We start from the raw sequence: 15,277 nt of genomic DNA on the forward strand, positions 1-15,277 counted from the left end.
ACCAATAGATGACTTTGGGTTGGTTAGGCTTAAGATAGTTTTGGGTTGGTTTTAAGTCAGAACTCAATCTTAAAAGGACTATTTAAAGTAGTAATAGACTTATTGAACTTCGTCTAGTCGATAAATCGGAATGAAATACATACCAAAATAAAAGATATTGAGTTGGTATTAGGATTGAGTTGGGTTGAGTTGAGTTGGTGTTTAGTGCATGTATATTGTCTTGAGTATCTTATCTTATCTTTACTTTACTTGACTTAGTCATGGGTGGAAGATACTCTGAGCTTAGTACAAACTCCATCATTGGCATGCCTTAATACGGCCTTGCTAGGCATTTATTGTTGGTATATGACGATAAGCAAGATGATGATGATAAGTAAGAAGATGACGTCATAACTCAATATATTCAGTAAACTCTGATATCTTCGAATTCTCTACTAATCGGGCTGGTATTTTAGAAGTACGAGTTGGTATCTAAAAGTAAACTAACCAATCAAAGAATAAAGGGTTCAGTGTGAAAGAAAGAGTAGTAGTCGTTTAATAATCTTATCTTAACTTAATATTATCTTAACTTAACATTATCTTATCTTATCTTAACTCAACTCAACTTAACTTAACTTAACTTAACCCAACCTAACTTAACACCAACTCAAACCTAACTCAATACAATCCAATTTATTTACCGGTGAATTTTAACATGCATAAATATTTTGGCTTCCCAGACTAGACTAACATATTTTTCCTAATCAGGATTTTTTCCTAATAAGGAAATACAGAAAATTACCTAAAAAGGAAATAACTAGAGATTGGTTTGGGATTGGATTAAATGACAAGTTTGCCAAAAATTTTCATGCGTTTGCACATACATCGGCGTGAAGTCGAATTACCCGAAAAAATAACGGCTTTAGCTGTTTCGGAAGGGTATACAGCCGCGATAAGAGAGTCCGGAGTAGTAGATATTTACTCTACAAGTGCTTTATTCTTAGTAGGACGATTAGATTTAGGATTAAAAGGAGTGCACAGTGCATGTTTTGATGGCAAAGACTTACTTATCGGATCACTCGTTAGTGGTTTATGGCGTATCTCTTTACAAAGTTTAGGAGTCAGACGAGTACCAGAACCAGGACTTTGGCGAGTTCTAGCCCAATCCGGCCGAGTCCTAACTATCTACGGTGTACCAGGTGGAGGTTCAGAAGTAAGAGTTGATAAATCAGTTGTACTAAGAACAAGACATGCTATCTTTACTGCTTGTTTTGGCGAGACAGAGAATGAAGTAGTGGCTGGTGGAGCCCAAGGTCGGATCTATCACGTAGTAGGCGGCCAAGTTATCTGGGCTGGAGTTTTAGATAAGTTTAACAAAAACATTACTACTAATATTAATCTTGACTCAAATCAAAATCAAAAAAATGAAGTAGTTATCAGTTGTATGGTACGAGTACTTGGATCAGAGTATGCAGTAGGAACTTTAAGCGGAGAAGTGTATATTGTGGATGTATCCGCTGGAACTGTTCTGCAAGTCTTACAAGTACGTGATTCAGCCATCAATGGTATAGTAGTTGTGGCCGGACGTATTATGACTTCTGGAGCTGATTCACGAATTAGTTGTTACTCCCGTTCAGCCGCTGGTCTTTATACTTTAGAGTCACAAAATGACTCCCATCTTTCTGATGTTTTTTGTGTAGCTGAATGTAACGGTCGCATTTTTACGGCTGGTGGTGATGGGGCTGTTCATGCCCATGATATTCCTGTAGTTGGTCGAGTTGAAGTCTCTAAAAGATTACCTTCAGCTATCGCAGCTATCTCTACTACTAATAGATTTGTTATTGCTTTGGGTAAAAAGATGTCTATCTCAGCAGTAGATAAGGAATCGGGTCAAATTAAAGGTATCTTTAATCACTTGATGAAAGATCCTATTCTTGGTCTGGAAGTAATTGATGACGTAACTATTGTCCGAACTAGAATTGGGTTATGGGCTTACCAACATAGTAGAGAAGGTGAAGTAGCTTTACTTTGGTCAATTACTGGTCGAGTTTTAGTCCATCGATTCCTTCATGGTTGTTTGTTTACTGTTTTACGTCGATCAGGTCGGACTGTTTTAGCCCAGTATGATTTAACTGGTCATTTACACCAGGAATGGCTACTAAGTACTATCTGTCCTGACTTTGTTCCTTTTCACCTCTCAGCTGGTCCTCAACACAAAGTAGCTCTGCATGGTGAAGGTCTAGTTTGGTTTGACTTTAAATCAGGCCAAGCTTTACCTATCACTACTCCAGGGTATGTGCAAGCTATTGCTCTTCATCCAGACCAAACTCAAGTCCTACTAGCCGTACGAGGACCAACTAGTGTTCTTCTCATGGAGTATAAAGTAGACCAACTAGTTGAAGTATCACAAATAGCTATGCGAGTAATTCTTAATCTTATCTGGACAGAAGAAGAACTAGTAGCCATTAGTCAACAAAAACTAGCTATTGTCCGGCAAGGAGTTGTTTCTTATGTTATGGTAGGTCCAGTTATTGACTTTGCTGCTCGACAAGAGAACCAGCTTCTATGTTTACAAGGTCCCTGGCCGCATACGAAGCAAACTATGCCTCTACAAGTCCTTAAACCCAAGTACGGCCGTCTCTAATCCAAATAAACTAGATATACATTCTACTATATTTTGTTTTTAGATTAGATACGGTTAAATTTAGTTATGTTTTTAGTAGATTTAGTTGTAACTACTCTTACAATCTTAATTTCTTATCTAACAATACACAATCTAAACCCAATCTAAACCCAAACCCAATACCAAACCCAAACTCAAACCCAAACCCAAACCCAATACCAACACCAACCCAATCCAATCCCAACTCAATCTAAACCTAAATATTTACTTATCTACTCATTAATCTGTTTACTAACTTAATCTGTTTACAACTATGCATTCACTTACTTATCTACACAGACCAACTCAAACGTAACCCAATTCAACCAGTATGTTTGGCTATCTAATTGGTATTTTCTTATCTATCTGCTATCTACACATCTACTTACTGCACAAACTAATTATCTATCTTTTTATTTGTATAGCAGCCTATCTAACTACTGCTTTCCTTATCAGCCTACTCAAATACATCCGCCACTTAATCATCCACCAAGTTCTCTCTACCTACCTCCATAAGTACCTATCTCTTTACCATATGCTCAGCTGTCTCTGCATTTACCTCTTTGCCTACCTATTCACCACCTACACCTTCATCTGTTTATTTTTCTCCCTACTCAACTGCTTCCACTAACTCCTATCTCCTATCTCCAATTTCTTATCTCCATACTATTATCTCCCATCTCCATACTACACTATACATACTCCTATCTACTATCTCTAAACCAACAACTAAACGAACTCATGCTTTATTTACACCTTACATACTCTTATCTCCATACTACATTATACATACTCTTATCTACTATCTCCAAACTACAAACTATATACTCTTATCTACTATCTACACTATACAAACTACATTATACATACTCTTATCTCCTATCTACATTATACCTATCTAATCTAACCACAACTAACTCAAATACTAACTCAATCAGATACTAATTTATTACTTAGAGTCTCCTTCCTCGTCTTCCTCCCTTCTTCCTTACCCGATCAGCAGCTATTGGAGTAACATCTTCAATCCGACCAATCCTTAACCCATTCCTAGCTAAAGACCGTAACGCACTCTGAGCTCCTGGTCCTGGCGTCTTAGTCTTCACTCCTCCACTAGCTCTAACCCTAACATGTACGGCATTAAATCCAGCGGCTCTTGCCTTTTGAGCTGCTTGCTGAGCGGCAAACATAGCAGCATAAGGACTACTCTCATCCTTATCTGCCTTAACAATCATACCACCCGTAACTTTACAGATAGTCTCTCTAGAAGTTAAATCTGTTATATGAATAAACGTATCGTTATGAGAAGCATAAATATGTGCAACTCCAAAGACTATTTTACCTTCATCAAAGGCTACCTTATGACTATCAACTGACTCATTAGGAGTTGTACTAACTACTCCTTCAGGACTACTTTGTTTAACGACTGCTTCCATCCGGGGTACAAAATAAAAAAAAGATTTTAAAGAATTAATATGTTTAACTTTGTAGACTTTAAAAATGAGTGTTGCTTTTGTTATTATAGTATCAGTAGAGATAAGATAAAGAGGACTAAAAGGAAAAATAAGGGAGGAAGTTTAATTTATTGTGAGTGTAAAAGTAGTATTTGTTTAAGAGATATAGATAAGCATAGTAGTTTAGGACACTTATCTATGATTGTTAAAGTTAAGATAGGAAGGAGTGGGGAAGAGTTGGAGGGTAATAGAGATGGGGGAGATAGTAGAGATAAGGGTTTTGTTGTTAAAAATAACAAAAAAAGTAAAGATAAGATAGGAGATGGGGATATTTTGGTTGAGATAGAAGATTTTGGGTTAGGAGAGAGATTTGGTTTTGATTTGACTGGGGCTAAAGAGATAGTTAAGGATGCTGTGCTTAGTGATAGTAGTTTAGGAGTAGGACTAGGTAGTAGTAGGAATGAGAATAGTAAGAAGTGCCTACATTTAGAGAGGATAGTGGGTAGTAGTAGTTTAGGTAATGTTAGTTTAAGTAATGGGTTAGGTAATGAGTTAAGTGGTAGTAGTAGAGATGAGGTAGATGGAGATAAGAATGATAAGAATGAAAATGAAGATAAGATAGAAAAAGAAGATAAGAATCAAAAAGAAGATAAGATAGAAGATATGGGTAAAGTTGTTAAAATGATGAAGGAAGATAAGGTGAGATTTGCTGGGGATGTTTGTGGGAAGTGTGAGATAGATAGTAATACTTGGGGGTGTTTGTGCTGTGGAGAAGTACTTTGTGGTCGGAAACAGTATGGAGTGGAAGGAAATGGACATGCGATGGAACATTTTGAAAAAGATGGGAGATTAGATAGTGGCCATGGAGTTTTTGTTAAATTACAGAGTATTGATTGGGTTAAGAGACGTTGTGATGTTTATTGTTATAGTTGTGATAGTTTAGTAAGTATAGAAGGAGTGATGGATCGTATAGTTTATAAGAGTGATAAAGAAGTGGTTGGGACTGATAAGATAGAAAGATTGTTAAATACTGATGGAGTAGATACGGATTTAGGAGGTGATTTAGGAGAAGAGAAAGGTAAAGGTAGATTTAGTTATCTTTTAGTGCAAAAAGATGGTGGAATTACTAATTTAGGTAATACTTGTTATATTTCAGCTGTTTTACATGGTTTAGGGTATGGTTTAGAACGGGAGATAGGGAGATTAGAATCTTTTCCGGGGATAGAACCTTGTGAATCGCCTGGACAGTGTTTTGGGTGTCAGTTAGAAAAGGTCTTACGCCGGGTAGTATTTGCCCATTCAGCTAAGGTTATTACTAGTGGAGGTAATGAAATGGGTAATAAGATAGGTAGTGGTAGAGATAGTAGTGATAATTTTGAAAAAGATGATTTTTATGATTTTGATGGTTTTGAAGATAGAGATAGAGATAGAGATAGTTTTTCAATTGTTGATTTTTGGAAAGTAATGGAAAGTACTTATCCTAAATATGCTCTGGGTATTCAACATGATGCAACTGAATTTTTAGAGGACTTACTTGTTATGATAGAGAATTATGATCAAATTGGTCATTTTTCTATGCTTTCTGATTTGTTTAGAGCTGAGATTGAAACAAAGATAAGATGTAAAGATTGTCAAGTAGTTGGAACTTCTGAAAAAGAAACAAGATTACTCTGGTATCTACCTAGTAATCAGAAATTAGTTGATGTTTTAATGGGTCAGGAAAACTTACCAGTTGAGTGTAGTTGTGGGGCTAAAGAGAAGGTTAGAGAGAATATGGTCTTAAAAGCACCACGAGTCTTAGCCGTACGAGTTTTAGGATCGGCTGAGAATAGTGCTGGTAAAAGTGCTAAAATAGATAGGGAATTAGTAGTGAATGATAAGCAGGGGAGTAAACATTACTCTTTAGTGGCAACTGTGCTTTATAAAGGAACAGTTAATGCTGGTCATTATATAGCTCAGGCTTATACTAAGAGTAGACCGTACACTCAGGAAGAGTTTAATGAAGCAGTTAAGAAAGTAACTGAATTAGGTAGTGATGATAGTAAATCTAGTTTGATTTTAAGTCAACTAGAAGATCCTTGGGTGGTTTATGATGATGAAGCAATTGGTGCTGCCTCTTTACTAGATGATTATGCAGTACTGCTGTTCTATGTGGCGGATGAATAAATTGGGTTATGTTATGTTATGTTATGTTATTGTGGTGTGTTGGTGTTTGGGTTGTGTTTGTATTATGTTAAGTTATAATTTGATATCTAGTTTGTGATTAGTTGGTGTATCTGAAATGAGATATGAAGTTAAGTCTAAAAATTAAAGAAAGCTTACTGTAATGAAAATGTGTTTGGGTTGAGTTGGAGTTTTATTTATACATAGGTAAGTTAAGTTGAGTTAGTATTGGGGTGAGTTAGGATGGGTTGGGTTGAGTTGAGTTAGGTTGAGTTAGGTTGAGTTAAGTTGAGTGATGGGACATTCATAAGATATAATAAAAGAGATCTTATCTTGGGTTGACAAAGTAGTAGATGTATATTGGATTGTTAAGTTGTTGATTTTGATTTAGATCGAGATTTATTTATGACGGATTAGGACTTCGGTATAATCGGTTGAGATATGGATAGTGAGGAGATCGTTGAGGTATTGGGTGGCGTAGTCGATGAGCTCTGGGAGAGTTGTTTGGGATATTTCGGTTTGAATATTGCTGAGAATATTGGGATCGAACCCGAGATTGGTCCAAAGATGGGTTAGTTTGAGACCGTAGCCACGGATGGATGAAGGGAATTTCTGGTAGAAAAGAATGGCGGATTGCTGGTGGAGTTGGTACTGTTCGGGAGTAAGTTGCTGGAGGAGAGTGGGTGTGCTTTGGATAAACTGCTGGATGGCTGCATAGGTGCTAGGGAAAGGCTCGGAAGTTTGCAGTCGCCAAAGAAGAAAGACTTGCTTGTTGTTGAGAAGGTAGTCGTGTAACAGAGAGTAGCCAAGGGCCTTTTTGGTGCGGATGGTATCGAAGTACGGTGAACTGCAGATTTGGGCGAGGAGAGCGGCTATAGCGAGGTTTTTGTAAGGAGTGAAGTTGTGGACATGATGAGTAATGTAGATAAGTCGGGTTAGAGTATGGGAAGGGGCTGGGGCTTCAATATGAACGACTTGAAGTTGGTTTTGAGGTTCGGGTGGTTGGACTTTAGTAGGAATGATGTACTTCTTTGTATCGGCGATAATGCGGTGAAATTCGAATTCTTCTAAGTTACCGAAGGCATAAAGAGAAATATCGGCTTGAATGGTATCAGGGAAATCTTGGGCAGTAAGTTGGCTGGCGGTAGCAATGCACTCGTCTAAATCAAAAACAAAAGCATCCATAGAGATATCTAATTGAAGTCTGGCGAAGGAGTAGAGGGATTGAGTTTTGAGTTCAGTAAAGTAAGTTTGGGCGTGTTCGGCAAAGCGTTGGATGTAGGCCGGTGTATGGAGGTCGTAGGAAATGTAGAAGAATTCCAACATATTTTCGATTAGGAGGGGAATACCGTAGAAAGTGTACCTAACTCCGGTGGAGGTGATAGTGATTGTAGGTATTTGGTTGGAGATAAGATCGTCAATTATAGCTAGTTGTTGTAGTTGCTTTTTATGAGAGATAGCAGCGCCGATATAAGCAACAAAAGTTTTGATATCATTAAGGAAGCCATCTAGTTTAAGATCTACAATGATGCATGCGAGCTTGGAATTGAGACTTCTCTTGCGGACGAGATATGCTTGGAATCCTTCTTCTTGATGGATGACATAGTGGACGTCTTGATCGCCTGGAATAGTGCATGGGACAATGTTGTAGAGAACAACACCAAGTGCGGTCTTTTCCCGGTCCTGGCGAAGCTTAGTGAAGTTAGCCGGTTTAAAGAGCAATGGCTGAATCTCAAACCCAGATCGAGCAGTTTGAACTTCGTCGGAATCAGAACTTGAAGGTAAGGATGAAATAGAGTATTTGATACCGTAGTATCCCTCGTACTGAATAGTTTCATCTTCTAGAAGATAGGGAGTTTCCAGCATGACCAGCCAGTTAGACCGTTTAGAAGCGATCTCTAGAGTTTCTTGCAACTTGGCAGGGTTGTACTTCCCCCAGCGGTACTGATGAGTAAGAGCTTCATTAAAGGGCATGAAATGCATGGCAGTGGCAGTTGAATAAAGTGTTGTCATGAGAGAGGGATATTCTAGTCGTTCCAAGCGCAATTCATCCCAGGTTTGAAAACAATCATACAGCGGTTCAAGATCAAGGGTTTTGAGTTGCTGGATTATATCTTCTAAACTATCCAGGAGTCTTGGGATACTTTTAAGAGCGGAATCAGGAGAGCCTTGTGCTTGGGTATACATAAGACGAAGAAGATTGTGTTCATGATCAACAGATACAAGAACATTGCTCTGCCGGGTTTGCCAGGGAGGTATACACGAAATAACTGTGCTAACTGGATCTTTGAACACTCGGGCCAAAAAGGTAGCTGATTTATCATCGTAGGAATAAAGAGTAGTTGGTAGAGGGATATTGATGTGGAGAGTAGAGTCAGTTTCTTCGGGAGAGAATGGCTGGTACAATACGACTTTGTTTGATGTTTTTGGATCAAAACATTGGTGCATGGGTGTATCTGTATCAGCTGTTGGTGGTTGCGAAGAACACACTTCAGCTGGTGTACCTAGAAATGGCCAAGAGACATCTCCTCGGGATTTAACTCCTCCGAAGTACCGCAAGGCATACTTCTCTAAGGCAAGCAGACTTTCCTTGCCCGTAATAACCAAACACATATACTCTGGGCGGTACCAGTAGTACCAAAACTTAAGCAGCACAGCCGGTGTAACCTCTTGCAGAAGATCAAAGCGACCGGCCAGACGTTTCCGATTAAGTAAAGTCGGGGAATGGAATTCTCTGATCATATAACTCGCTCGTCTAGCCTCCTTAGATTTAGCCAGAATCTCTTCATTATCAACGGCCTTCAGTTCTCGTTGCATAGCTAATTTACTCAGTAAGGGATACTTAAAGATGCCACTAAAGACATCCAGAGTAGAATTAAGGTATTCACTACCTACTGTAAAACTGTACGTAGTGGTCCAGATGGTTGTAAAAGCCTCGATGTGTCCACCACGATCTTGGATGTACTTATGAAGATAGTTTTCTTGTGGGTACTTCTTAGTGCCCATAAACAGCATGTGTTCCAGAAAGTGAGCTAGTCCCGGATATTCATCAGGAGATGCATAGTGTCCTACTTTAACTGATAGAGAAGCACCAGCCACTAAGGCATCAGGATCAGAAATCAGTAAGGTTTGAATTCCATTTGGCAAAATCAGCTGTTTACAATTCTTATCGCCATCAATAGTACTAACTAAATCCTGTACCGCAGGCCGATCAGATTCACAAATCCAAGCTATAAACAACAGTGAACATGCCGCAACTAAAATAAACACAGCCATGGCCAATCTAAGGGATATCCATCTATTTTTGTTCATTGGCTGAATAGAAACCATAAGAAGATCAATAAAACTTAATATTTGCATTGGATTAATAGATACCGGCAAATTAAATCTTAGATTAGAATAGGATTGTGATAGTATTGATATTAGAGTAAACATTTACTTATATTTGCATCAGATGACCATCCAGGAGTACATTCAATTTAGTATACAGTTAAGACAAACCCAAGACCATTCCAAATATTTCCTCATTGGGTAATATCGACAAAGAAATTACTATTATAAATTCGAACTCAATAGGACATATATCAACTACCAATCCAATCTAATCCAACCCATCCCATCAAAACCAATTTAAGTTGCATTACACTAGAGTAGGGTTTTACTTCTCCTCCCTATCCAACACCATACCATACCATATCATACCAATATTAATTCAATTTCAAGCCAGACTGTTTAGTCGACCAATCCAATCCTATCACAACCTAATATCATCTCAGTTTTAATCTTAAAATCACACAACCCAATCCAACACTAACCCAGCCCAATTCAACACTAACCCAATACTAACCCAACCCAAACCCAACCCAATCTAAGCTTGACCATTTAACCAAGAAGACTTTTGTGCACAAATTGAAGGACAACACAATGGAAGAAGACGATGATTTAAGCGAAATCATTAACGCAATAGAGCAACTATCCATTCATGATCCTTGGCGCCGAAGAATCAAATCAAGTCTCCAAAGAGGCCTAAATCATCCCAAAAAGAGAGATTCCCAAACCCAATCGACCACTTCCACCCCTATCTGCAAACCAGACTTACCCCGTCGATCTCACCACTCTACTTCTCTCCACCATACCAGTCACTCCCCCAAACTAGACATTCTTCTTACGGCCATCAAAACCTACACCCGAACCCATCCTCCCACTTCCACCCATATCCATTCCCATCCCCCACCATTCTCACCAACTACCACCAATACTACCACCACTACCATTCAAACTAAACCCACCGCAGACTTTAACCGACGCAAGATCAAGTGGCTCATCGAGCAAATGATGAATCTCAAACCAATTCAAACATCCCAACCATCAACCAACACCCATTCAGAAACATTCAACTTTGACATCCTTCAAAGCGCCGAAGAAGCCTCCGATGATTCCAACTAACACCCCAATATCACAATCAACTACCAATCCATTTATTCAAAATCAACAATCAACTACCAACTTAATATCAACTACTAATCCATTTATTCAATACCTAATCCAGAATTATAAACACCAAATCAACTTAACACAACTTAACTCAATCCAAACCCAATCTAAACACAATACTAACTCAATCTAAACACAACATAACCCAACACAATCTAACACAACTTAATTCAAATTTGAAAATTCCAAATTCCAAATTCAAAATTCCGAATTCTGAATTCAATTCACATTCAACCCAATATACAGTACATTTGAGCCTTTAATAAAGAGGGATGATTTCTTTACTTGTGAATTAATTAGCACGTCTTGTAAAACAACATTTAAATAAGGATCAATACCTAAAAGAACACCTTGATAAGAAACACCGTTATAAGTCTTTACCATGACTTTAGAATGTACAAACTCGGTTACTTCATCCATTCCCGAAAAAGTTTTCGAATGGATCGTTTAGTCTCTGCATCGTATAAGTTATCTAGATCTGGCCGAGTGCAAAGAGTGCCAAATGAAGTGTATTTGCAGAAAGAGTTCTTATGTGGATTTAGTTGTTGTGGGAAGGGTTTAGTAGGTCTTAGAAAGGGTATAACTTGTGGAAAAGGCGAGTTTTGGGTGCCAAATGAAAGGTTCTTGTCTGATTGGGTGCCTTGGTTAGAAGAAGGCGAGTTTATTCCTTTACTTATTTCACGGCAAGTACTAGAAAGTCTACAAGTAAAGTATCCTAGTGTTTATCGACGGGTTAATCGTGTAATTGATAGGCGTAATTGGCCGGTAGTAGAGGATCGTAATGCACAAGTCGTGCAAGAATTCATTCAAAATCTACCAGATGATACTGAGTATACGGATGGATTGAGTCAATGGTACAGCCAGCACATTCCGTCATATGTCTTTCGGCCTATTCACACACTAGTTCAAGCCACTTGTGGTAATAAGGAGTGCAACTTAGTAGTTGAAGCATGTGAGACCGAGTGCAAAGATACAATGGGTGAGGTAGGTGGAGTGAGTGGAGTAGATGGAGTAAGTGAAGTAGATGAGTGGTTGGAGACAGGAATAGTATCTGTTCAGTATAAAGATGGTCCGGGGCGTGTGCAGTGCGGTGTAGAAGGATTGCAGCGAGATATAAACATTGCTTATGAACAGATGGGTCGAGCTTTAGATGGCGACCAAATCGTTGTAGGAACAGTAACTCAAGCTAGTGCTAGTGAAGGTCGAGTTGTTAGTATTGATAAACGAGCACGTAAAGTTCTAGCTGGAACTGTGCTACAAGTCTTAGATAATCACCATTTACTTATTCAGCCATTGAATGAAGCTATTCCAGTCTTCCAAGTTTGTTGTCCAAGTACGACTGGTTTAAGTAAACAACTAGTACTAGCCTGGATTGAAGCTTGGCCAACTACTAGTAAGTATCCAATTGGCCGTTTAATCAAAGCTGTAGGCCCAGAAGGTCTAATTAAAAGTGAAACTCAAGCTTTACTAGCTGCTAATTGCATTCTAGATCAAGATTTTGAAGAAGAAGCTCTCCAGGAACTGCCCGCTCAAACTTGGACAGTTTCAGACCAAGATTTAGTGGGAAGAGAAGATTTACGCCATCTTCCTATTGCTAGTATTGATCCACCCGGGTGCACAGATATTGATGATGCTTTACATGCCCAAGTACTTCCTAATGGCCAGATTGAAATTGGTGTGCATATTGCAGATGTTGGTCATTTTGTCCCAGCTAACTCTGCTTTAGATAGAGAAGGTCGTATTCGTGGCTGTACAGTTTATTTACCCAATCGGCGTATAGATATGTTACCACCCCTGCTAGGCACAGATTTATGTTCTCTCCACCAAGATAAGGACAGACTTACTTTTTCAGTTATTTGGACAGTTAGTCTTACTAACAACCAATTACAAATCTTAGATACACAGTTCAAAAAAACAGTTATAAAATCAAAAGCATCATTTACTTACAGTCAAGCCGCCCAAATTCTCAAAGACGGCACCTGTCCTTCCCAAGCCACTCGGCTTACTCCCGCACTTACTGAGTCACTCCGACTCCTTAAAGAAGTCTCCCACCACCTTCGCACACGTCGTCACCAGAACGGCGCCCTAGTCATCCACTCCTCCGACTCACGCATTAGTATTCCCCGACCAACTGAAGGCCAACCCCAATCTATTCTCCAACTAAGCGATCTAGCCCAGAATCCCAGCCAGTTCATTCAAGTAGAAGAGAAGTATGCACCAGAGTACGATACTCACTTCTTAGTAGAAGAGTTTATGTTACTGGCCAACCAATGTGTTGCCGAGAAGATTTCCAGTGCTTATCCCAAAGAGTCTTTAATCCGGTACCACCCTCTTCCCGCCAAAGAAGCCTTCCATGAACTAGAAGAAGCTCTGCAACACTTAGTTCCCACCATTACTCTTGATCCACAGCACCCCAAGGCCTTAATGACGGCCTTCGACCAATTTACTTCTAATCCCCAACTAGCAGCTATTATTGGTGCTTGGGCTGCCCGTTGTATGACCCAAGCTCTCTATGCACCCTCTTCAGTCACTAACAAGACCCATTATGGACTTGCCATGGATAATTACACCCATTTTACCTCACCTATTCGTCGTTATGCCGATGTAATTGTCCATCGAACCCTTCATAATCTCATGCAAAACCAAGAAGCCCCACTAACTCAACACGTTCTAGAAGAAACATGTCAAAGCATCAACCGATCATACCGTTGTGCCAAGTATGCCGCCCGAGATGCCACAACTCTTTTCTCCCGAGAACTTATTCCCAGTACACTCCAAACTCTTTTCATTCTTTCCATCTCTCCCACTCGAGTTCTTCTCTACCATCCCGAGTATGCCATCAGCGGCCACCTACAAATCGAGCCCACCTTCCAAATTTCCCATAACCAACTCCGTATTCCCGGCCATACCCAGTCCTTCCATCCCCTTTCTCCCATTCAAGTCATCCTTTCCCCACACCATCCCCGTTCCATCACTTTCACTCTCCCCTAACTACATCCCATCCAACTCAACCACCAAAGGCATATCCAATAAAGACATATTTCTTATCTCATTCGGTTAGGATTAACTTAGGTCAAACTTAGGACAACTTAATACCAACTAAACTCTAAACTACTACCTTTATTTGATTATATCAACTTAGGACTGGGTTAGGATTAACTTAGGTCAAACTTAGGTCAACTTAATACCAAACCAAACCCAATACTAACTTAGGACAAACTAACTAAACTCAAACTCAACTCAACATCAACTCAACTGACTCAATGCTAAACTCAACTTAATACTAAACCAAACCAAACTCAATACCACCATCAACTAACTCAACACCCATCCTAACTCAACCCAACTCAACCCCACTTAAACTTAACTCAATTAAATCTTATCTAATTTTCAAAGTAAAATCAAAACATTAACTCATGTCTAAATCCGATTTTCATGCAGCTATTTAAGCAAATTTTGCAACTACCCCCTGCAATATCGATGGCACCAAGAAAAGTACAAAAGAAGCCCGAGCAAACCAAGGAGGAACAAAAGGATCTTTCCAATGACTCCGGTTTAGATAGTGGATCCGAAGAACAAACAGCTTCTGATGAGTCAGGAGAGTCCGAAGAGTCCGAAAGCATCTCTGGATCAGCTACAGAGTCCGAATCTGAATCAGAACAATCTTCTTCTTCCTTATCTCAATCAAAATCAACCGAAAAAAATCAATCAAAATCATCAGAAATCAAAGAAGATGAAGAATCTTCTGAAGATAAAACAATCTTTATTAAAGGTATTAGCTACTCTGCTACTGAAGAACAGTTACAAGAACTCTTCAGTAAGTCTGGTAAGATAGTAGAGATAAGAATTCCTAGAGCTAGAGAGACTGGTAAAGGTAAAGGCTTTGCCTACATTGAGTTTGAGACTAAAGAGGCTTGCAAGAACAGTTTAGCCTTAAGTGGGACTGAGTGTGATGGCCGTAGACTAGTAGTAGATATGGCTAAGAGTGGACCTCGTGGTGGTAATACAGGAGGAGTAGTTGAAGGTGGAGAAAGAGAGTACCAGTCTAGACATAATAATGATGCTATCACTGTTTTCTTAGGTAATGTTCCTTTTGAATTTGATAAGGATGAGTTTATGGAGTTTTTAAAGGGATATGCTAATGTTAAGGACTTAAGAGTGCCTACTGATAGGGATACAGGTAGACCTAAGGGTTTTGCCTTTGCTTCCTTTGATAGTCATGCTGAGGCTGATAAGTTAATCTCAACTGAACTGATCTTCCAGGACAGAACTATTAGGGCGCAGATTTCAGAGCAGAGGAGGAGTAATAATAACGGTCCTCGTCGGGATGGTGGATTTGCTCGTGGTGGTCGTGATAATGGCAACTTTAATAAGCGCAGTTGGTCTTCTGAGAATACTGATAACAAGAAACACGTGAAATTTGAATAAATCGTTCATTTCTACATCTTTTAAATCAAAATTAATGATTTTGACTATCTAATTGGGTTATTAGAAGTTAGATTATGTTGTTAGAAGTTATATTATGTTG

General features: G+C 39.1%; 8 protein-coding genes across 8 annotated transcripts; 5 read left to right on the forward strand and 3 right to left on the reverse strand.

The window, feature by feature from the left end:
• Positions 1–847: 847 nt before the first annotated feature.
• NEHOM01_1079 (uncharacterized protein) lies at positions 848–2,623 on the forward strand (the record flags this gene model as incomplete). The annotated part of the gene is made up of 1 exon (XM_051489957.1): positions 848–2,623. One exon carries the CDS (start codon positions 848–850, stop codon positions 2,621–2,623), a length of 1,776 nt encoding a protein of 591 aa, XP_051345917.1.
• Positions 2,624–3,594: 971 nt separating this feature from the next.
• On the reverse strand, positions 3,595–4,074 carry NEHOM01_1080 (small subunit ribosomal protein S14e; the record flags this gene model as incomplete). The annotated part of the gene is made up of 1 exon (XM_051489958.1): positions 3,595–4,074. The coding sequence occupies one exon, from the start codon at positions 4,072–4,074 to the stop codon at positions 3,595–3,597; it is 480 nt and encodes a 159-aa protein (XP_051345918.1).
• Positions 4,075–4,113: 39 nt separating this feature from the next.
• NEHOM01_1081 (ubiquitin carboxyl-terminal hydrolase 5/13) lies at positions 4,114–6,258 on the forward strand (the record flags this gene model as incomplete). Its single annotated transcript, XM_051489959.1, has 1 exon — positions 4,114–6,258. The coding sequence occupies one exon, from the start codon at positions 4,114–4,116 to the stop codon at positions 6,256–6,258; it is 2,145 nt and encodes a 714-aa protein (XP_051345919.1).
• A 396-nt stretch (positions 6,259–6,654) lies between these two features.
• NEHOM01_1082 (insulysin) lies at positions 6,655–9,585 on the reverse strand (the record flags this gene model as incomplete). The annotated part of the gene is made up of 1 exon (XM_051489960.1): positions 6,655–9,585. One exon carries the CDS (start codon positions 9,583–9,585, stop codon positions 6,655–6,657), a length of 2,931 nt encoding a protein of 976 aa, XP_051345920.1.
• A 594-nt stretch (positions 9,586–10,179) lies between these two features.
• On the forward strand, positions 10,180–10,701 carry NEHOM01_1083 (uncharacterized protein; the record flags this gene model as incomplete). The annotated part of the gene is made up of 1 exon (XM_051489961.1): positions 10,180–10,701. The coding sequence occupies one exon, from the start codon at positions 10,180–10,182 to the stop codon at positions 10,699–10,701; it is 522 nt and encodes a 173-aa protein (XP_051345921.1).
• A 267-nt stretch (positions 10,702–10,968) lies between these two features.
• On the reverse strand, positions 10,969–11,169 carry NEHOM01_1042 (U6 snRNA-associated Sm-like protein LSm6; the record flags this gene model as incomplete). The annotated part of the gene is made up of 1 exon (XM_051489920.1): positions 10,969–11,169. The coding sequence occupies one exon, from the start codon at positions 11,167–11,169 to the stop codon at positions 10,969–10,971; it is 201 nt and encodes a 66-aa protein (XP_051345880.1).
• Positions 11,170–11,187: 18 nt separating this feature from the next.
• NEHOM01_1084 (exosome complex exonuclease DIS3/RRP44) lies at positions 11,188–13,740 on the forward strand (the record flags this gene model as incomplete). The annotated part of the gene is made up of 1 exon (XM_051489962.1): positions 11,188–13,740. One exon carries the CDS (start codon positions 11,188–11,190, stop codon positions 13,738–13,740), a length of 2,553 nt encoding a protein of 850 aa, XP_051345922.1.
• A 444-nt stretch (positions 13,741–14,184) lies between these two features.
• On the forward strand, positions 14,185–15,177 carry NEHOM01_1085 (uncharacterized protein; the record flags this gene model as incomplete). The annotated part of the gene is made up of 1 exon (XM_051489963.1): positions 14,185–15,177. The coding sequence occupies one exon, from the start codon at positions 14,185–14,187 to the stop codon at positions 15,175–15,177; it is 993 nt and encodes a 330-aa protein (XP_051345923.1).
• Between the last annotated feature and the right edge of the window lie 100 nt (positions 15,178–15,277).

This window comes from Nematocida homosporus (assembly GCF_024244095.1).
Source record: "Nematocida homosporus strain JUm1504 chromosome Unknown 4542, whole genome shotgun sequence".
Classification (NCBI taxonomy): domain Eukaryota; kingdom Fungi; phylum Microsporidia; genus Nematocida; species Nematocida homosporus.